General features: G+C 40.0%; 1 protein-coding gene across 9 annotated transcripts in view; it reads left to right on the top strand.

The window, feature by feature from the left end:
- Positions 1 to 19,994: 19,994 nt before the first annotated feature.
- The window catches only part of SSBP2 (single stranded DNA binding protein 2), a 234,429-nt gene continuing 231,082 nt past the window's right edge, over positions 19,995 to 23,341 (top strand). For 2 of the 9 annotated variants that reach the window (XM_090276442.1, XM_090276437.1), the window contains exon 1: positions 20,004 to 20,157. In XM_090276442.1, the coding sequence (XP_090132568.1) occupies positions 20,096 to 20,157 (62 nt within the window). In that variant the 5' untranslated portion in view covers positions 20,004 to 20,095. Of the gene's footprint in view, positions 20,158 to 23,341 lie in introns of all 9 variants that reach the window. The other 7 variants (XM_090276440.1, XM_090276438.1, XM_090276445.1 and 4 more) reach the window with 7 other exon arrangements.

The raw sequence follows: 23,341 nt of genomic DNA, 5'->3' as shown, positions 1-23,341 counted from the left end.
ACTTATGTTGGACTTCTAACTTACTGAAAGTTAATTTCTACTGTTTCAAGCCACTAAGTTTGTGGTAATGTATATGACAGCAATAGAAAACTAATACAGTTGTCTTAGATTTGATAGAATCTTAACATTTGTATTTAATCCAAATGTTTCCAAGTCCTTCAGCTTTCTAGGTTCAACCTTGTGAAAGTGCAGGGCTGGCCTCAACATTTCCAAAGATTTCCAAAATGCTAAGGAGCTGGATTCTTCTTGGTGGTTGTCCCAGACTGCTACTCTACAATTAAAAGCCTTTCATCATTTCCTGAATTTAATTATTTCCACTTGATTCATGTTGGAATTTGAGTCCCTATACAGGCTTGTCCCAGCCTGTGCTCCCCGCTCCATCTCACACTATTTCTCTTACAAATGCTATACTCCTGCCAAATTGGGCTACTGGTACCCCAAACATGCCACTCTGTACTTTTGCTGGTGCTGTCTTGTCACCTGCAAAGCTCTATCTGCACTTCCCTGCACCCCAGGCATGTTAATAACCTGTTTGTCCTTCACAGACTAGTTCAAACATTGCCCAAATTCCAAGGCCTCCCTAGCTCTACCCTCCTCAGAACTTTCCCAGCATTTTCTTCTTAGCTCTCTCATGGCCATCTCCAATCGTTCACTTGCTGCTTGGCCACTTGAGTGCATCTCCTAATTCATTGTGTTGACTGGAAGCTCCTCGACAGCATTAATGTGTATTGCTTATCTTCACATCCTCCACAGCACCACACACACTGCTTTTCACAGCACAGATGCTCAATACATGTTTGATGAAGAGGGTCACAAAAACACTTTTGTCTAAACAGCTTATTTAAAGTGGAACCCACTATAATCCATGCTGTCAATACATACATATCTATCTTTTTTTTTTCCTTCTGAATGCCATGGTTCTTAGTTCCAAAAGGAACAAATACCATTTACAAATAACTCTTCCATATTTTTGGATATCATTTGTATTGGATAAGATGAACACATATCTTCGTGTGCCTGGAATAGTCCTTGTTTACATCTCTTGTTCTCACATGGTTATTAATAGTGCCCCTGCCATTCCAGAAGTGTCCTAATATAGATGATACATTGGATGGTCATCTGACTATTGGAGGACATAGGCTTTTATAAGGACATCCTCTGGCTTCCATCCTTTTCTGAGCATGACAATAAAAAACTAGTTGCTCCTTCCAGGTGTTTTCTTCACTCCAGCTGTTCGGCATGCTGTTCCTCTCTGTCTTTACCTTCCATGGCAGCCATTAATGCTTGGGTCTCATCCCTTCTTTCAGTCTCATCCCTGCTTCTTACCCTTGGTTTGGTTCAGGGCAGTGTCTTCAGTAGCAGGATTTCAGGAAGAAGAGAGAAGGCAGGACAAATCTCCAAATTAGTCACTCTCTTGTTACACTCACCAGTCGTGTGTCCCCAGCCCCATCACTCTGTTTTAATCTCATTCTTATCCTTTTTTGTTCTGTTCCTTATCCTTCAATGTCTGATTCTGCTTTAAGTCCAACATCTATCACCAACTTTAGTCCCAGAATGATATCACAGGAATGATCATGGGTATTTATGTTACATTCAGGGCAATCCCCAACCTCAGAGCAGCAAAGATGCTCCTAACATCTCAAATTGTAACTCAACATATTTTCTTACAGGAGCAATTTCCAAAATGCACTTTGGGGAACTCTAGTTTTGGGTGTTAATATCTGTTACTCAGTAAAAGGGTTTCAAAGTCAAAGAAAATCGATGAATTCCAATGAAACAATTTTAAAGTTTTCCTTCCTGCAGAACTTCTTAAAGTCTTTAACATGCAAATGTACATTATGAATCTCTGAGTGGGATATATGATGTGCAGTGTTTCCCAAACTTATTTGACCTTGGAACTTTCTTCCTTGAAACTTTCTTGAGGGAAATTCTTCTGTGAAACATATTTTGTCTTAAGCAACATACTTAATTCTTGTGGATTAGGCATAGGTTCTTGTGACTTGACACAGGGATATAGGCATTATTCTTCTAGTGAAACAATGCATTCTAAGTTCTACAACTGCACTTTTGCGACACAGAAGGTTCTTAACTGCATGTTAGACCCTTTCAGCTAAGAGGTAGGTGATTGTCCAGAGAGTAGAGGCAGATGAGCAAGTAGGAAGTATCTGGGACCACAGATCAGAAGAGCTGGTATCTAGTTTCCAGTTTACCACTATTGGCTGTATTACTAAAGAATAATTAACATTTTGTTCTCAGGTTCTTCACCTATAAAATAGAGTGCTTAGTGATGATATTAAGATAAAAATAAATAATACCTGCTTAATATATATCATAGGGATTTTAGAAGGACCTAATGCGATGATTATATGAAAGCACTTTGAAAACAGTGAGGTTTTTCTTAGTAAGTATATATAAAAATACCATATTATTTCTTAAATAACTTGGTTTTGCAATAGAGACAATCTCATAGATAAATGTCAAGTCTTATTTATTTTCAAAACAGTTCAATCCAAATTATTTTTTACAACACTGGTAATAAAGAATAATTCATAAGTTTTAACTTAAGTTTTTTTCTCTTTCTAAATCTTCTCTGTGATGGAGGAACAGTACAATGGCTAAGACAAAGAAGAAATCAAGGAATGGAAATACAAACCTGACATTTAATAAACTAGATAATCAGGATAAGATAAGCCATTGTCACACTGGAGCTTCAGTGGGGTCTGATTTATTTGAGACAATGCAGTTGGGGCAAATTCTATCCAAAGTTATTAGCTGTCACTTAACATTACATTGGCGAAAACTGAGGGCATGCCCCTGTTGACAAAGTCTAAGACATCATCTGTGATGCCATGAATGTTTCACTCCACAAGAGAGCAGGGAATTGTACTTATCACCCTTCTCCATTGTCTATGTCATGTGATGTGGCAGAACATGTCACTGGGTCCTGGGCAATAGTAACATGGGTCAGTTGCTTGGCCCTCTCAGCAATAGGACTGGAGTAAATTGTTAAATTATTTCACAGCATTCTGGATATTCTTGAGCAATATTCAATCTCTTTGATTAAGGAACTGACTTGGAGGGGACACTAAGTAACCTGTTAAAATATCATTTATTTTGAAATATTCTGTTATGTTATGTCTGCATCAGAAATGAAGTTTAACTTCTTGTTCCATTTGTTTGAAAATAGAACCCTCAGCAAAAGTGAGTCTGCTGTACTGACAAGTACATTTTAAAAGTAATCTCATTGTTTATTACTTCAATGGTAGAAGTCATAGGTGATTCTAGGAAGATGAATTATACAGGGAAACATGTGTAAGAAGGGAACTGCCTTATCATGGTCACATATGCATTGAGGTTTAGCAGCTACCTGGGGAAGAGGAGTTTCTCTGTAGATAACACAAATTAGTGTCTAATTTAGAGACATTTAAAAAAAAATCATCAGGTTGCTTTCTCTTACCAGAAATTGTACTTTAGATATTCCTTTCTTTTTAACTTCTATAATTTGATGTAAAATGAGTACGATTTTATGAGCTAGCACAGCTTATACGGGACTCTTTCCAAATTGTTTTATCTATATCTTACCAACTTTATTTGTCATTCTTCTTTTTAGACAAAGGATCGCAAAGTATATTATACAAATTTGTTAATCTGAATATAGGGTGAACCACTTATTTGCCATTTCAGACCTTTAATTACTCTTGGTTTTACCCACAACGACTCAGTGTTAAAAAATGAAAACAGACCCAGTACCTTTTATTTCTCTGCCTTAGGGTCTACTTTGACCACTTAGCACAGGCCACAGTTTCTAGGTATTAGATTGAATTTTTCAACAGTGAATTTATTAGCACAAATTCTTTGTTGTGATTGAGGAGGGGGAGTAAATAAAATAGAGAAACAAGATTGAGAAGAGTTGAGGGAGGGGCACAAGTCATTTCATCTCTCAAAGATAAAGTTCTGTGGAAGGAAGCTTCTTCCTGCTCATTAGGAGCACAAGCCTCCATACATGCATGGAAGAATGGGGAGCAAAAGGAATTTGAATTACTTTTTCATGAAATCTGACCCAGAGTTGAACAAAGAGAATTCTAAAGCTCTTGCATATGCCATTTTTAGGGAGGGGAGAATCAATCTTTTCCCCTTTCTCTGTTGTTGCTTGAACAAAAAGAATTATTGAAATTGGACTTGTTCAGGTTTTTATAAATCAAGATGTCAACAAATACAAGCACTAGTCTAGTTACAACAAGAGACTGTAGTTTACAGAATAAAACTAACCTTGTTTCTTTTTTTTAAGCTCTACAAAGAACACATTGTTTATTCTTGTGTAAAAATGTCATGTAAAGATGCTCTCTGTCAGGTACTCTGTTTTTATTTAGTTGTTTCATAACTCAATTATAATGTTTCCCTCTGTCTAATAATTAGCATATGCATAGTAACAAGGCTTAAAAACCTGTTCTTTTCTCCACTGTGTGTCAGCTAAATTGTTATGGATAACGAGTTGTGCCTTTGTAGGTGAGTTGTCTTTTGCTGCTGCTCTGGCAGTTTGCCCCTGTGCAGTAGTTAAGGGTCAGCTCTTGGAGAAAGGCCCAGCCAGAGGCCTGATACAGGGACTTCCTGCCATCTGGAACAGTCTGGAGCACAAGGGAAGATGTCAGCAAGAAGCATTCAAATGGCTCCTCTCCAGCTCTCCTGGGATGATGAGTATTTCCCCCAGTTCCATGACTGGAGAAATTTAACAGTCACTACCAGTATCCTGATGCACAAGTTTTGAGCTTTGCATTTGGTCACATTTCATGCCTAGGCTTTTGTGGCCACTTACTATCTTTTAAACACCCTTTCTATGTCTGAGGAATTACCCACAGTATGGATCCTTCTGTCCCAATGTATAAGACCCAATTGCACTTCCCCACCTTCTCTTATGGCAATGGAGCAAATTTGTGACCTCAGCTCAGCCAATCCACGTTGCTTGTAGGAGAAATGGTTTTGGAAGAAAACAATGAGAGGAAGTATGTGCCTCACAGAATCCATTTTCTGGGAAAAGTGGCAGTGGAAGTGTTTGACTTTGGGGGAGGGCAGTGATGAAGGTTCCGGCATCCAGGGTCCACTACAAACTGTGTTCACTGAGATAAAAGTGTTGGGGCTACAGGGATCTTCCTGTGGCAGCTGTGATAGGTGCAAGACCAAGATTGTCTTTGCAATAAAAATAAATAAATAAATAAATAAATAAATAAATAAAGGCATCTAATGTAATTCTTTATTAGACACACACATTCTGAAAACTACAGCATTTAACTTGATTTGTTGGAATTTTAAAAAAGTTATTAATATGATAATTTTTTAGTGCATTGTTTTCCATTAGTAAGTAATACAGCTTGTGATAAATCCAAACACCAAAGTGTAGGTGGGCAGCTGTTGTGCCTGGTCACTCCTCAATATTTGAGGGCACGTGGGAGTTTATATTTAGTTTGGATGTTATCATTGACCTGTTTCTGAGCTTCCTTCTCCCTCTCTTTCATCTCACATCTGTATTACTGCACTAATCTGATTTTTTTCATAGGATTGGATGGGCACAGGTTTTCTGATACACAGTATGGCGTCCAGGCAGGAATGCAGAACCCCATTATTTGGGTTGAGGAAAAAGTTTACAATGGAACTTACAATAAACCTCCTACTGTGACAGAGGAGCAGAAAACCCCAAATCAGTGAAAAATTAAAAAAAAAAATTTAAAGTAAATGATATTTTGTTATTTTCCAAATAAGTTGCATAATGTAAGAAAAATAATATTTGTTTAAAAAGGTCAGTTTAAAAAATACAAGTCATTATTGGCCCATGGTAATGGATCATGACCACCCTTAACATTATGGAAATAATAGCTGGACCCAGAATTCCAAGATATGCTTGAAGAATATTAGGAGACACCCTTCTTCTCAGGGAAAAATAATTATAAAATGTTTTCTCAGCCAGAATGATACACTACAACTGTGTTACTGCAACATTACAAATTTATGGGAGTTAAATCAATGAGTTTTAGTCATAGAGGTAAATTCTGAGGGATGAGGAATTTACTAACTCACTACATAGTACTTAGTTACAGAAATCACAACTAAAGATCTTCACTATTTTCTGCCCTTCGCTCTGTCATGATGTTCATAAAGACTGATATTCTACACACCAGTAAGCTCTTCTTCTTTCTTTAATCATCCTACTGGTTTAAAAATGATCTCTTCTTTCATCCTGTACCTTGTGCCATAATTTCCACCTGTTCTGAGTACTGTTCAATTATTGGTGAATCAAAGAGAATTTAAATGTTTTGGTAAAGGTCCTTCAGGTGAGGCTATAATTGACTGGATGGAAAAAAGAAACCATAGTTTTCCCCTCTAGTTTAGGAGTGCTCTATATCACTTTTTAATGTTCCTTCTAGTTCTATGAAGCTACATGATTGTTCTGAATGGTGTATTAATTCTGCAATATCCACTTTATATACAGAAAAGAAAACAATGTCTTCACATCAATATTAATTTTTAATTCTCACTGGTATTTTTATTATGAATAAACTATTTTAAACTCAGTTTTGAATTCTTTTCTCAACACCATTTTGATATTTTTATAATTCTGAAATGGCATTTCTAAAGGTAGGAGATATAGCCATGTGCCTGGAGTGATGTACATTTATTTCTATGAAGGCCCAGAAAAAGGTCTTGTTCTGTCTTTGAGCTCCATCTAAATGGTATGCAAGAGTGGGAGACACAGAGATCCCCTCTCAAGAAAGATATGCTACCCAGCCATGGGGTGTGTCAGCATCTACAGGGTCTGCTGCATCTGCTAAGAACTAGTTCTATGGAGATTAAGCCCTTCCTGAGGCAGTTTGCAGCTGAAGAGTAAGAATGAAGTACAAAAACCAGGGTATTTTGGCAAGACATAGACATTGCCAAGGATAATATTTGCTCCAGATATTTCCAGCAGATTGGCTTAAGCTTTGTCAGACCTGCATTGGGATTGATTTCTTCCTCTGTCCAATTCTACTTCCACCCTTTTCTTTTCCCTGATAAACATATTGTATTCCAAACTCATCTCAGGCTCTAAGACTCTAACCTGTGACAGCAGGCAAGTTGTATAGGATCTGGAGGTTTTTCCAGTTAAGATCTGAACGACCTAGGCCAGAATTTTGAACTGCTCCTTGTCTTCAATCTACATTTGTACATACATATCTATCTATCTTTTAAAAAATAATTTTTCATTTGTTTGGATGTGGATTTAGTTTTCATTTTGTTTTTGTTTGTTGGAAGGAACTATAAAAAGCTCTTTATACATGAGACTAAAGAGGGTAAAATGCTGACTTCCCCAACAATTTCTACTGTAACTGAAAAGATGTATTCTCCCTGAAAAATTTCAATATTTGGTTCTATCACATGAAGTGATTTATAGGTAATGGGCTGTACATGCAATCTCAAGACTAAATTTTTTGCCTATGTAAAAAATCTATGAATGTTTAATTAATATAAATCTTGTAAGCAGTTGCTCAAATACTCTTTGCCTACTCTTCTGAAATGGACAGATAGCAGTTCCAGTTTTTCATTTTTCTCCATCTCCAGATCACACACAGCACCTAGCTGGGGTCCTTCCTTCATCAGGCCTCACTTGGATCCTTGTGATAATCCCTCCACTTCCCCGCCTTTGCCTCCTCTTCTTTCTTTCCTTCACACAACTTTCAGAGTAACTTTTCTAAATTGCAAATCTGATCAGGTCATTCCTCTGCTTAAAATCCTCCAGTGGCTCTCCAATTATTCCATGATTAAAAACCCAGTCTTTTTCATGGCACATATAAAGCTCCTCATGTATCAGTTTTTTCTTACTCTCGAGCTTATCTCTACAACTGTCTTTGGGTCACCCCACTTCAGGCGCCTTCCTTGTAGCTTCTGGAATGTGCACGAACTTTCTTCCCCATTTGCCTTTGTACATGCTATTCCCTTTGTTGAAATGCCTTTCCCCTTGTTTTTAAGTTAAAAAACATTTTTTAAAAACTAAGCTAAGTCTTATTCTTTCTTCAAGGCTCCACTCAAGCATCCAGCAAGCTCTAGGTAGAGGTATTCCTCTGCGCCCCCAAAGTATGTATTGCCACTAACATCATTCATAGCATTTGTTATAAGATTGCTGAACTTATAAGACTGTTATACTGCTCCCTAGACTATGAGCTCCTCAAAGGAAGAAATGTTTCCTGTACAAGAGCAGTGCCCAGCTCATGATAAGTACTCAGAAAACTTTTGTATCTCTAAACTTCTTTAAGGTAACTACTACTGCTAACAGTGTTTTTGCATCCCCCACCCCCACCCAACCAAACAAAATACTATGTGGCTTATACTAGATTACTGTAGGTGCTCAATGATTGTTGAGTGGATGACTATACCACTGTTGTTTTAAGTATTACTATTCTACCACCAATAAATGCTTAAAAGATTGTAGTTACTGGGAATAGGTTAGAAAAAACATTTTAAGTGTTGATTGACCAATAGAAGTCTCCAAAGATGTTTTTATTTCACTCTAGAGCAGTCACCTAAACCATGAACTACAAATTAATAGTATTTACAGGAGAGCGACTTTGTTTGCCTAGACCGTTTGTGATATTAGCTATGCAAATAAATATTTTGATTTCTCATTGGGGAGAAGAGGATTAGTGGATGACTGTCTTGAAGTATATGTAGCCTTATTATGAGGAGAAGGATGACTAATTTTTTTCACATTGCTATTGCTGATTCAATGAAGAAAAGTACTTACATTGATTGTATCAATAGTTAAAGATAAGACTTTCTTCACTGGAACTAAGGGATGTTGTGGAAAATTTCTTTGCAGATGTAACTAGATGACATCAAAATTCTCATGTTCATCCTAGGATCTATTAAATTTGAAATAATGTCATTATAGTGACCAACTGTCACCAATAAAGAGGCTGTTGAATTTGGCATAAAATTCTCCAGTAGTAACCTTGAGATAAGAGTTAGTGCATACATGCTATGAATGTAGGACCATCCTGGATTCTCCTGAAGAATCTTAGCATTATCGTCATACTTTTATCTCACTAGAGAGACAAGACACAAGAAAAGTTAAGTTCTACTAAAAGGCAGCTTATGATTATATATAACACAGATTATAAGACCAGAGAATAGCTTTCAAAAGAGTCAGGGGTCAGGGAGGAGTAGGGAAGGCCATTCAAAGCAAGGGAACAGCATGTACAACATGATATAGTGTTAACAGATGTGCCAAGTACATCTATATATGGTTACAGACCATATAGGGCATAGACCAAGTCCACTTAGAAAGAATATTCATAAACATTCACAAAGAACTCATGATGTGCCAAGCTCTGTGCTAAACCTAGTACATGCATTCTCTCATCCAGTCTCATACTAGCCCTAATACCTACTTAGTAATACCATCTCATTTTACAGTTGAAAAAACTTAGGCACAGAAAAGTTAACTGACTTGCCCAATATCATGTAGGTAATGATTAATGGAGCAGAGAGTTCACACCCAGGTGGTCAGACTTCAGCTACTGGAACTAAAATTTAATTCCAGAAATATTAGTAATCACTTCCCAAAGGCAAGACACATTGAGGCAGTAATTTTAGACCTTGAAAGCAGAGAAATGTCTTCTTCAACAATATATTCCCCATGTCAAGCTCAACATGTAGGTATACTGTAAATGTCTGTGAACGAATAGGCTTTTTTCAAGGAGTATATACTCTGGCAGGGAAGGCAGACATGTATAAATAGCTATGATGTACTGAAGGCTATAGGTACAGATAAATCAGATTGGGTAAAAATCTGAGGGGAGAGAAAGCTATGCAATAAGTGAGGAAGCATTGAGGTTTTTGAAAGGAGAGTGAGATGATGACCGTGTGCTACTTATTTCCTTATTGTCAATAAATTGAGCCACTTGGAACCCCAAGCAAGTTAGATCTGTGGTGATAGAAAAGAGGAGGAAATATTCTCCTCTCATGTCCTGCTCACCAAAATTCTGCTAAAGTGGTTTAGATGCTGGAACAATAAATTAGAGCCAGACAAATCCTAAAATCTGAAAGTATGCTGATGCTTTCTGTCCAGGCACTATTGTTCCCGAGACTATAAGGAGGCTCCAGCCTGGAGGGGAAATGTAGAGGGCTGGAAATATTATATGTTGCAAATGTCTAAGAGAGCTGGGATCTAAGGTAACTCACATATGAACCTCTTAGAGTTATTCAGCCAGTCAGCCAATCAGTCATTCAATGAGTATTTGCTTATTGATTGTCACTGATTACCTGGCACTGTTCTAGGTTTGGGGATGTAGGGATCTAGTATGAGAAGCAGCACAAGACTGCTGTCCCCATGGAATGTATAAGCCAATAGGGTAATTCAGATCATAAACACTTCAGAGAGTGACATATGACTATAGAGAAAATAAAACAAAGCAATATGATGAAAAGGGACTAAGGATGGGAGAGTAAGCATTTTAAAAAGGCTCTCAGAAAGAACCTCTCTGTGGAAATGACATTCCAGAGGATTTCCATAATGAGAAAAAACCAGCCATGCAAAGAGCAGAAGGAAGAGCATTCCAGGCAGAGGAAACAGCCAGGACAAAAGCCCTGAGGTTGCAAGTTAAAGGAAGAAGCAGCAGAAACCACAGCTCTTATCATTAACTACATTCAGAACTTTGAAAAGTGCACCTGAAATACTTCCTCTTCAAATACTATGCCAGTAAAAGATATCAACAATTAACAATTTGATGGTTCTCATTATTACCTTTGTTCTTAAGAACCAACTAAAACTTTTCACCTGAAAAATATGAATATTAAAAAAATTAATTTGAGTGTGAACTGACAAATAAAAAAAAAATACAAGTCATAGATAATAAGTCAAAAACATGGATAAAGGGTTTCATTAGATCACCTTGCAGAGCAGGGGGTGGTGGTGGTGAGAGTTGGAAATGAAAGGCTGAAAATCATATACTATTTATTAATTTAATAAATCTGTTTTGATGTCAATGTAATCAAATGTTGTCATAATATAATGGTCTCCTGCTGCTAAATAAATGTTGAGGCTAAGCTCTGATGTTTATTTTCAAGATAGGAGACATTGATCCATCATTAATATAATATTACAAGTTTATTTCTGTTATGCTAAGTAGCCAAAGTTGATTTCATTGTTTGATTTGATGGATGTCGGTGCTGTCAGTGTTCAGAATGCTGTGGGGCTAGGAGGCCAAGAAATGAGTTTGTTGTTTTTCCCTAATTAGGCATCTTTGGATTTCATTAGAATATAAAATCAATACAGGAAAACTTTAAGGATACTTAGTTTCTGGGATCTTTCTTCTGATGACCTAGGATTGGGACTATTTGGCACAAGATTGTTCTCCCCTGGGACCAAAGGATGCTGGAGCCAGACTGTGAGTGAGTTGGCTGGGGGCCCCACCCCATTGGAAAGGCAACAGGAAAAGTGATGAGAGGAAAAAGACAGCTACAACAATAGAAGAAGGAAGTGAACCCCCCAAAAGAGAGAGAGAGAGAGAGAGAGAGAGAGAGAGAGAGAGAGAGAGAGAGAGAGAGAGAAGAAGGAAAAGTAATAATGAACTAAAGTAATCCACTAGGAAAGGAAAACCACACATGAAAAAATAAAAGGGAGGGGTATTGTAATCTGCTGATTGAGATGCAGGGAACCAGCTTTTGACCATTTCCAGAGGTGGTGATGTGATCCAGTGATCCAGATCTCCCTTTCCTAAGCAGAATCTGAATTATAGATCTTGGCTTTGGAGTTTTATCTACTACAGATCACACAACCACATAGATCTGGCAGTTTTGATGACTGAAAGAAGAATGAACAAAGTTGATGAACAATGAAGATTGAAAAGAAGACATAAACTGATCAACTTAGCAGGAATATGAAGAATACTTGCCTCTTTTAAATATCAAAAAGAGAAATAGATCCACACCAAATTATTTCACCTTTTAAGATCCTATAGGGAGCCAAGCTATTTATGTTACAATAGTCAAAATGGGAGGAAATGATGTACTTGATAAAGGACAAGGATGCAATAAAGCAGGGTGCGGTTCGGTGTTTCTGATTTAAGAACATAATTCATTGCTGCTTACCATGCTGAAGCAAGACCCCATAAACACTACTCCAGGAGTCCCACCTGAATTCCAACCTGAATTCACAGAGAAGCTTGTCCTTCCAGAATCATAGTATATGAAAGAGTAAATGTTAAGGGGCTAGTGTGGTTGGAAGGATCTATGTATCAGATTCCTGAGATGACCTGAAGAGACAGGCTGCCTAGGTACAAAGCTAAATCTTGTATGAACTAGAAAATTTTGCAAATAATAATACCTACCTTAAAAGATTGTGAAGAGCATTAAGTGAGATACTCCATGTAAAGCACCTAGACAGTGTGTTGCACACTGTTAAGGCTTGATAAATGTTAATGTTCTTAATATATAAGAAATCTGTGGCATGACTTGCAAGAACTGAAATTCTTGCATGGCTGAACCACATAACATCAGGCAACCTTTTTTTTAAAAAAAAATCCTCACCTGAGGATATGCTTATTTATTTGAGAGAGAGAGAAAGAAAGAGAAAACATCAATGTGAGAGAGAACATTGATTGGTTGTCTCCTTATGTGCCCCTACTGGGAATTGAATCTGCAACTTTTGGTATACAGGGAGACACTCCAATGAACCTAGCCATCCAGTCAGGGTGGGCAACCCTTTTTGACTTACAAAAAAAAAAAAATAGTAGATTCATACATTTCAGTTTAATATGTTCTCTTACATGTTGTCATTTGTCAAGTGTTAAGGGGAAGAGAAACAAGAGTGAAGGGGGAAGACAGAGGAAGAACAGGTAAAAGAAGTAATGCGGGTGGGAAGTAAGATGGTAAAGTCCTTTGAAGGAACCTGCACTGACTGGAAGCTGAAGTGATGAGATGTCATCATGTACCCCAGTGCCCCAGCACCCTACAACCCCTTAGAAAATTCCTGAGACATGGATGTGGCATATGTCTCCTTGTGCCACAAAGGATAAATGATCATTTAAAATAAAGAAGACACCCAAACTCTAGACCAGAGCTGGGATCTCCTAAAAAGACACAGGGCTGAGGCAGGAACAAAGGAAGCAGTACAGGAAAGTTGGGGAATAGGAACAACTCTTCCAGAGGGGTGGGAAATAGTACTCAGAACTATTTTACCATCCTTCTCCACATACTACCTGCATCCATCCCCAGGGTGAGCTCTTTGTCAACTGTCTCTCTTCCAGAAACCAGACTAGGCTGAAAAGCCAGGGCAAATGGATGTAGTGCTCCTAAACCCTTTAATTTTCACCTTAGCATCAAACATAGTACCAAAGAAGAATTTTCCAGAGGTCAGTATCTTGGTCAAAATGCTCCTTAACCCAGAGAGTAGCAACAACTTTAGCCTCAAGTAGTATTCACTGGGCTGTAGCCACTGACTAAGGTTCTCCTCAAAGAATTAAAAATCCCATGAGTGTTAGAGGAAGGACAGACTAGCAGTGGCAGGTCATAAGCCAAACATGTATCCTTTCTTAACTTTCTTAACAGCGGTTCCCAATACCACAGACAACTTGTGTCTTAGAAGCAGAGTGAGGCTAATGGGGATTTGCTTTACAGTACTCAGTAACTTAGTACGCGGTGGCAGGGAGATCTTTCTATCCTCTGCCTGAAGAATTTAAGTCTGAGAAAAAAATACCTGATGAGCCTGGGAAATTGATGATGATGAGATTATAAAATTATTTATCTAATGAGGAAGCTGATCTGTACGTGCATAATCTAATGCTGCTGCTGCTAGCAGGTAGCAATTACCACCACAGAATACTTAGGAATTTTCAGGAATTTCGCATAGTATATAGGATGGGGCCCAGTTGAATTCAAAGACTTTTTGAGCAACCAAAAATGAATTATATAAAGTGCCCTCCATATCTTTGGCAAGTGTATATGATCTTGTTAAGACTGTTTATACCTTATAGCTTACCGTTGGAAATGGATATATTCAGCATGTCTTAAACAGATTTATGATATTGTTAAAGAGGTTAAAAGCATAATATATGAGGTCTGTCCAGAAGGTATCCAGCCATTTAATATGAAAAATGGAGATATTTATTGAAGAAGACACAAAATACAAGAAACATTGTATATAGGACAAAAATGCCTCAGTCTCCTTCAAAGTAGGCACCTTGGGACCTCATACAGTTCTCCCAGTTGCCATCAGCTGCCCTGTTGTATTTTCCTGAATCTCATGGACAGTCTGAAATCTCTTCCCTTTCAAAGGTGATTTTAGTTTTGGGAAAAGGCAGAAGTCACAGGGCCTCAAATCTGGGCTGTAGGGGGGCTGAATCACCTGGGGGATTTGATGTTTTGCCAAAATACTCTGCAGGAGATGTGATGCATGAGCAGGCATGTTGTCATGATGAAGATGCCAATCACCACTTGCCCATAGCTGCAGCCTTCTGAATTATCTGAATAGTTTCTGTGGAAGAATGTTCAAGCTTAACACAAAATTTGATGCAGATTTGTTCTCTGTTTACTCAGTCATTTTGAATGCAATGGCCACACAGGACCTATGCTTACTTAACGGCATACTGCCCCCATTGACTAGTACAGTGGAGTCATCATTGTTCATGCAGGCACATTCCAGTCCACTCTTCTTGGCTGCCAGGTTACACTGATGTTATGCAAACTGTTCACATTATATTAACAATGGCTGGACTTTTTGCAGACAGACCTCTTATTTATAATTTCTTATTCATAGATTATTTCAAGGTAAATGAAATACAATAGTAACACATTTCCTCATCTTCCCTTTTTGCCACACTTGATTAAGAGGACCCAATTATTTTGGAAAATTATGAAAAGCAAATGTACTAGGTATTTTTTCCTATGTTTTCCTTCCTAACAGAAGGAAATGACACTGCATGGAATGGTGTCTCTTGAGACTGGGGCTTTTGTCAACTCCACAAGTGCAGGGCCCCATTGGTCTAACCTTAGAAGGTGAAAAACTGTTGTGAAGATTTAAGAATGCACTAAAACATATAGAAATACTTTTGAATAAAAAACACTCTTTGACATACTTTACATTACATAACTTTCAACACTGAGTGACAAAAATCCAGCCAGTGAACACTGCAACACTTGGGATTTGTTTTGCAAATGTGCCAATGTGGGTGAAATTGCTGTACATGGTAGCCATGTTGTCCCTCCCCACCTCCGTTTTTCTTCATCTTCAGTTTATGCACAATTCTTTGTATCAGGATTAGTTAATTTTGTTCCAAGTCACTAAATTTCAAATTCATGGTTGTGTTAAAAAAGTCTAGGTACTCTAGAGATGGAACTGTTTAGAACTGGTAGATCTGCACATTGTCCTTCCAAACCCATTGGTAAGTGTTTATGAATATCTAAGTTAAGATTTTAAAAATTCAGGGCAATAGGTTAAGAAAATAGTCATTGCTTCAGATTAACTGATGTTAAACCATTAACAGTGTGTCAAATTATGTTAATTTGCAGCCCCATTTCATTTAATATTCTGGTTTAAGAGGCCACATTGCATAGCATTATAGTTGTAATGACTCCGTTCATTCAATTACTTTGGTACATGGCATGTAAGCAGTTTGTAAATCTGAGCATGCTGGTCTGTTCTTTCTGGGAATGAAGTTTCGTATGGTAGTTTGACAAACATCTCAGAGCTTGCTCGCATTCCTCTGTGGAATAGTCACTTCTGAGAGAAAGAGGTGCGGCTTCGTGGTCTGGGAACAGGACTGTCAGCCAGGAACACAGCGTTCTCATCCTGGAACTAGTTCTATCTTCTTTATGGATCAGATCATGCTAATAAATCTTTCTAGGACTCAGTTTACCATGGTTGGAAAAATCTAATTAACAGGGATATATTGAGTATTAATGAGTGGATGGATAACTGTTAAGTGATTTGAAATGAAAAGCGATATGAATGTAAGGAGATGTTATTTTCATAAACTAAGTGGTTTTATGAAATAACTAATAGAACAGTTTTGTCACTTGAAAAAAATTACCCCAAAATAAGAAAATTCATTTTAATGTTTGAATAGTTTAATTTTTCTAAATAACTATTTACCTTAAATATGTTTCTTTAAGTAAACATGCTAAGTACTCTGTGTGACACAAATAATTAAATTCATGATTATCTTCCATTTAAACATAAAGAAGTAATCCCTTAGTTCTATATAGCAAAAGGAAATCTTTTCTTAAGTTTCATGTACTGTAAGAATATATGCTTCATTAACCTTAATGTTTTAGAGAAGAAATTAGGATCAAAGCGATGTATAGTCAATCTAGAGCTTGAGTAGGATGGTACAATGAACTGCCTTTTTTAAAATGATAAAGACTTGCAAGAGTAAGATGAAGGTTTCAGAAAGGGAAAATTGTGTATAAGTGCCCAAACAAAATGGGGGCAAGTGGGAGGAGATTGGGTTGGATGAGACCTAATGATTGAGTATTGTGGTGTTCTATATCTGAAAGAATAAAGTTAAAAAAAAAAAAAAAATCAGCCTCAAATGCAAATGCTCTATTCTGGTGGCTCAGCTAGTCAGCATTCCCCTACCACAAATCCAGCCTCCCAAAATTAATCAGCCTCATGTGTAAGATTTTTAAAAGCCGAAAACATCTAAAAAATAGTGATTCTTTACATTAGGAAGCTTTAAATCTTCTATGTTTTCCCCCTTTGTGAAAATGAAAATAAAACAATGGATCTTCATTTCTATACCTGGATCTCAAATTTGGCTCTGAATATGTGTTTCAAATCTCATTAATTACAATGTTGGCCCCACGAGATATAGTTGCTGATGCAAAGAACATTGTACTCAAAATAATTTGAACAAGGGCAAAGAAGCATTTTATTTACCTGTGTAAACATTAAGAGGAAAATAAAACAGAGATGGTTCAGGTAGCTGCTGAGATGCTTTAATGGTAATTGATTTGATTACTTAAGCTGTAAAGTTACCATGTATAGGAATAGTCATGTTTTCACTTTGTATATTTGTTGGCTAACATTCTTGTAAAAGGTAACTGACATTAACTTGGCAAGTTCTGAACTAAGACCTTTTAGCATTTTATTCTTTGCATATACTAAGAACAAATTGTTCTAAATTCCATAACTCGCTGTGCAGATCTATAATTTATTTATTTTTTAAATATCAGAAAATATACCATTACACAAAAGACTCTTCCATATAACAAATCTGGGTAAAACACAATCAAATGAGTATATAACAGCAGTAGACAGCAAACAGACTGTCTTGTTTTCTTTCACTTTCCTTTCTCTTTAGGAAATAGCAAATTAAACCATGACTATTTGTGGTCTTGTACTATAAGAACACATGTGGTCATACATTTTCATGCTATTAACAAATTTGTTGGCTCAATGAGTAGAAAGTAAAGTACACTGTAAAGATGGCTTAATACCTTACATGGGGAGGGTCATCTGCTATGCATAGCCACGGCCTAAAAAATCTCACTCTGAGATCTGATGGTGCCCATTGGCTGTCTTTAAATGGATACTGAAGAGCAGAGTTAAGCAGCTCTGGTTACATATAAAAATCACTTGCAGCTTAAAAAATACAGATGCCTTCCTAAGGCAATTCTAGTGTTCCACAGCTGAGAACCACGGTTAGAGAATCCCAACACTGGAGTAAGGATGATAACTAATTTGTTTTTAGATAACAGTACAAAGCCCACTCTTAATTTTTAATGGAAACCTTACCTTATTCCAGGTATGCGTGGGAGCATGGATAAGCAAGCAGCTGCCAGGAACTCCCTCTATGACAGCATTCTCTAAGCAGCACCTTATGGGGAATGTTCAATGGGTAATGGAGCTCTGAATGATAATAATTTTTTGGGTTAAAGTCAATGAAAGTAGATAATTGAACAACAAATAATTACATAATGTTAACCTGAAGGTAGAGTCTGTAAACAGTGGAAGCCCTATACACATTTGAGCGTCTTGAGGAACAGTTCAAAAGAGAGAGGCTTATTGGCTCAGTATCACTCCTAGATCTTCAGGCTGTGGATGCCAACTCCCCACCACCAAATCACTGTAGACACTAGACAGAGAAAGGAGAATTTTGAATTAGGAAATGGTGAATTAATTCTCTTGGAAATTAATCAATTTACACTATTGTGATTTTTTTCATTCTTTATTCTTCTATTAACTGAATTTTTGTCCTTTTAATAAAACACTTGTATTTTTCTCATAATGTCAGTCTTCCGTTGTTTTGATCATTATCTTTTGCTATCATATTCCATTGCTTCTTCATCTAATCCTGTTTCTTTTATTCTTCCAATTTTTTTTTCATTTTCCTTAACACCACTATAGCAGATCTTTTCTCTTCATTCTTTCCCCCCAGTTTTTTTATTTGTTTGGTTGCCAACCCCTTTTCTGATTCGTTCTCTCATTTTTACTAACTGCCCTTCCTTAACCTTCTGTTGATGTTTTATTCCTATCACTTGCTGTCAGTGTCCACACAAGCCCATTTCTTTCTAGTTCATCTATCTCATCTTCATATGAATTTTTATGATCCTACTACTAAAAGCATAAAGCTACGTGTGAAGAATATGAGTAAAAGGTACACTTTTTCCCATTTGAATCTATTTCGTCTTTCCTCCCATAGTTGTTTCATGTCCATTCATCTTTCCTGGTGTTTACTTTGGTCTGACCCCCATCTGCACACCTCTTCTCTGTCACTCCGTTTGGTGCTCATCTGTTCTTTCTAAACCAACTAGCACTGTTTGATTTTACATGCAGAGACAAGAAAAAAAGTATGGTGTTCTATCAGGAACTAGTTTGTTTCAGAAATTTTTGCGCATTTACTGAAATGGGATGGGATTAGGGACTTGGATTCAGAAATATTTTCTGGCAGCCTTTCAATTCTAGTACAGCTTTACACACCTTGAAGCCTGGAGAGTGACTGGGGCCTATTCTGCTGGACAAGGACAGGGGTCTCTTTAAAGGCCATCTGTGGCTCTTCCCACTTCAGAGCTGGTCAGGATGAGCAGGCATCACCCATCATCGAAGCTGTAAAGCCAGGCCAGGTGGGGATGACTGGGGCCTTCTTCTGCAGCAGATCTGGCAGGGGAGCTGGTGCACAGTGCGCCACGGGGCTCTGGGCGTGGAGTAGCAAGGGCAGGGTAACACTGAGGCCTTAGGAGTCACCGGGCTATCTGTGGGAGGCAGGCCCGAGGCCGGGTGCTCCCTAGGGGCGCAGGGCGCGGTCCCAGGAGCCAGGCGACGCCACCCCAGCGGCGCCAGTGACCTGAGGGGCAGTCACTCCCCTGGAGGGTAAGCGAGTTGCTCCGGGTCGCTTTGCCAGAAGGTCGAGGGAACAGCGCGTGCACCCCTCGCCAGCCTGTCCTCAGGGAGCAGGGCAGAGGTGACACCCCAGGGAGGAGGCTGAGGGCGGCTGAGATCAATGCTGGGTACGGGCGCCGGGTCACAGACAGGAGAGCAGGAAGGAAGAGGAGGCTGGTGGGGGGCCCCCAGGGCGGCTGGGACTGTAGGTCTGTCAGTGTACTCGGCCGGCGCCCCAAAGTCTGGGGCCACCACGGTTCCAGCTCTGCCGGCTCCTGCCAGAAACTCCAGGCCGCACTTTCCCCTCCTCCCGGCGCCTTCTCTCCAGTGAGGAGCCGAGCGCGGGCGGCGCGGGGGGAGGGGCGGCGACGGAGAGAACAGCCAGTTGTTTAAAATCCTTCTAGAGCAGTTTCTAATTCCCCCCTTGCGCCGGGGTTCGGAGGGGGGAGGGGGGAAGGAGAGCGGGAGGAGGGAGGAGAGCTGCGAGGGAAGGAGGGAGGGAACCCAGGAGGGAGGGAAGGAGGGAGGAGACTGCCGCTTAGGCTGTGGCTGCCGCCGAGCACTCCGGAAGGCTGAAGGGAGGGGGAGGCCTGTCAGTCTCGCACGTTGCCTGGGCGAAGGGGGTGGGGCTTTGGCGTGGAGCGGCCAATAGTGGGGGTGGCTGCGTGGGTCGCCATGGGGACGGGGCTGTTCCCGAGGAGGCTGTGATGGGTTGACAGGTGCGTGACAGTGGGAGCTGCTCTCGGCACAAGCATGTACGGCAAAGGCAAGAGTAACAGCAGCGCCGTCCCGTCCGACAGCCAGGCCCGGGAGAAGTAAGTGTCTCCGCTTCTCACCCACCTCCGCCTGCACACGCGCGCACACACATGCACGCACTCGCGCACTCTCTTGGAGACACACAGATACACAGACACTCTCTGCCCGGGGAGAGCCGGGGATGGGCTGGCCGGGGGAGGGGTACGCGAGCTGGGGGCATGTGGTGCGGGGAGCGGCTGTCTCCCTAGAGGTGTTCCTCGCGGGGCGGAGGCCGTGGGGGGCTACGGGCAGGAGGGAGGGAGTGTGTTGGGGGGCGGCGGCGGTGCTGGTGGCAAGGAGGGAAACTTGTTTGGGTGGTTGAGGGAAATAACCCAAGGGTTCACCTCCCTACAAAGTAACTTTAGAGCTGGGGTCCCGGGTTGCGGGGACCCGGAGAGCCGCCGTGGGTCGCGGGGCTGGTGGGAGGGGGCAGCTGCATGGAGGAGGGCGCGTGGTGGGATCGTAGATGTTTGGAGGGGTGGGCTGGGGTCTGGCGGACTGAGCGGGGGATACCACAGCGGGGGCTCGGGCGCCGGGGCTCTGGGCGGAGAGTGCCGGGAGAGGCTAGGGCGGCGGTGCCGGTTGCGAGGCGGGCGGAAGCCGGGCGCGGAGCGGCCGAGCGGGGCCCCGCGGGGCGCGGAGACGCGCGCGGGGCGCGGAGGGCGTGTGCGGGCGTGGGGACTTCCCTGGACGGCGGAGGGACGCGGCGCTCCTAGCTCCCCACACCTCGCGGGGCTGGGACGGTGGGCGCCCGGGGCGCCGCTGAAGTTTGGGAGTCTGAGAAGGACCGAGTTCCTCGGGAGGAAAAGTGTGCTGGCGAGAAGCGGGATCTGCTGGAGCAGGCTGGCGTTCCTGCTTCTCGCAGCAGACTCAAATCTGCGGCAGCGGTGGCTGGCGAACTTTTTGGGGGAGACTTGCTGCTTTCCAAATACCTGGGGGCTTCGGTTTCCCCGGCGGCGGGCGGGGCGGTGGTCGTGGGTCGCTTGGGGGAGGTGTTGTGTAAGCTGCGGCAACGAGCGAGAGGAGGGTTGTCTGTGGTGGGGAAGGGGCAGTGGTCCCAAAGGGATTTTCGGGGAGGGAGAAGCCTGTAGATGTGGGAAGGAGTTGCTCGGTTGAGGTTATGCAGAGATACAGGTGTTAACTTCGGTGGGAGTCCAGAGGAGGCTTGCGAGAAAAGAGCCCCTCCGGCCCGGGATGCCACCGTCACGGCACGCTGCTAAGCAGGGCTGTTTGCTGCTATTCTTATGCACTTGCAACGGTGATTTAGTGGTTACTAAAAATGAGAGCGAATAGTGACTGTGACCACTGAGGAAGAACCCCTCTTTTCTGTGCAGCAGATCTGTGATTCCCAGGAACCACCTCCACTTCGAGGGTGAGGCTTACCTTGTCATTGAACGTGCTCTCCGGTTCTGACGGTGTGTAGACTGTGGAAAAGTCTGAGAGCATCTCCTAATAGCTACTTTGCTTACCTTGCGCATGGAAATAGCTGCTTAAATAAAAACTGAATTCGCGAGTTTCTCTCTTTGCTTTGGGCAGTTAGCATAGTCTCTTGAAAGTTTCTTATGCCCTAGGGATGGGAACATTTCCTAATCTTCGAGTTGGCTGCAACACACAATTCCCATAGGATTTAGGGGTGGCAGGTCTTGATATAGCAAAATAACAATAGAAAGTTAACGGAGAGATGCTGGTTTTTCTTGTTGTTGATGATGTTTGTTTGTTTTCTCCAGAGGTATTTTCTGAGGAGCTACATTCAGGATCTTACTGCTGTGACAAGGAATGCGTAAAAGACAACATCATAGCCTGGTTGAGAAACAGCAGTTACTAGAATCAAAGTTTTGCAATAACAGTCTAATTTGTGTCCCTTAATCATTTAGTTGTAATATATCTGATAAAATAAGAACATTTAGGGGAGGCTGTTTTAATGATTACAGAGCATTTGGATTTCATGTTATTGGGAGTGAAGGGGTTGAAATGTGTTGAGACATAATCATTTATTTTGAGGGTAGTTGGATTTGAGAATAAAAGTAAATTTAAATTTTAGTTGGACTTTCAGGAATCTAATCTGTATCCTGATAACTTTGTTTAAAAAAATTTAGTATCTGACATAATTAACGAGGAAGTTGGACCTGGTGTGTCTGGACCTTCTTAGCTCTAATTCAGTGATTCTTTCATGAAAACAAGTAATTGACACTTCTGCTGTCAGCTCTCCCAAACTGAACCCCAAGTAACATCTACGTTTGTAAGCAAAGTAGTGAGAATCCTGCTAGATGGTGCTATTTGATTTAAATCTATTTCTTCCATTCATTGTAATTGGCATCAAAAATTCTGGACTGGCTTGCCTTATGAACTAAATATAGGTGAAGAGGCCCCTTTTGGAAAATTGACAATGACTCTTCTGAGTAAATTGTTGTTGCATTAATTTCTAGGTGAATGTTGTTGTTTGAATCCAAGACAAATATTGAGGTAGATCTGATTTCATAGAATAAACTTAGTTTTATTTTGGTAAGAGAGTGGATCTGATCGCTCTTTTTTTCCCCCTTTATGTTTACTTGGAACTTTAATGGCACTATTCTACAGCAGTGCACTAACTTCTGAAGAGAGGAATCTTGAAGTTGTCTTTAAAATGGATGTCACCATATTTAAACACAAAATTTTAAGGTGACAGATTAAAAAGGTACCTGAGTGAAAAATTCTTTTAGTAAGCAAATTAGAATTTTTCTGATCTTAAAAATCACAGAAATAATTTTTCAGTAATGTATGAATCTTTATTTTACTCTAATAAAAACATTCTGAAACATGAGTCATTATTATAAGTAATAGCATGCATGTAAAATAAATATTGGTTTTTAATCTATCAAGAAATTATTTTCTAATAGCAGATTATAGTGGGTACGTGATAAGTGCTTACCTATACTATTATATATTTACTTTCTTTCATTAAGAAGTCACCTTTGGAATACTTGAAATTAATTTGTAGTTTTACAACACAGTTTTAATAATTTTAGTATACAGTTCTGAACGTAAAAATGGCATAGGGAATATAGTCGGTAATATCATAATAACTATGTATGGTGATGGATGATTACTAGACTTACGGGGGATCACTGCATAAAGTATATAAATGTCTAATTACTATGTTGTACACCTGAAACAAATATTGTATGTCAACTATAATTAAAAAATAAACTTAAAAGTGGCCAGTCA

This window comes from Furipterus horrens, unplaced genomic scaffold (assembly GCF_987537825.1).
Source record: "Furipterus horrens unplaced genomic scaffold, mFurHor1.1.pri manual_scaffold_5, whole genome shotgun sequence".
NCBI lineage: Eukaryota > Metazoa > Chordata > Mammalia > Chiroptera > Furipteridae > Furipterus > Furipterus horrens.
The sequence above is the reverse complement of the archived record's forward strand: the minus strand, read 5'-3'. Positions and strand labels throughout refer to the sequence as shown.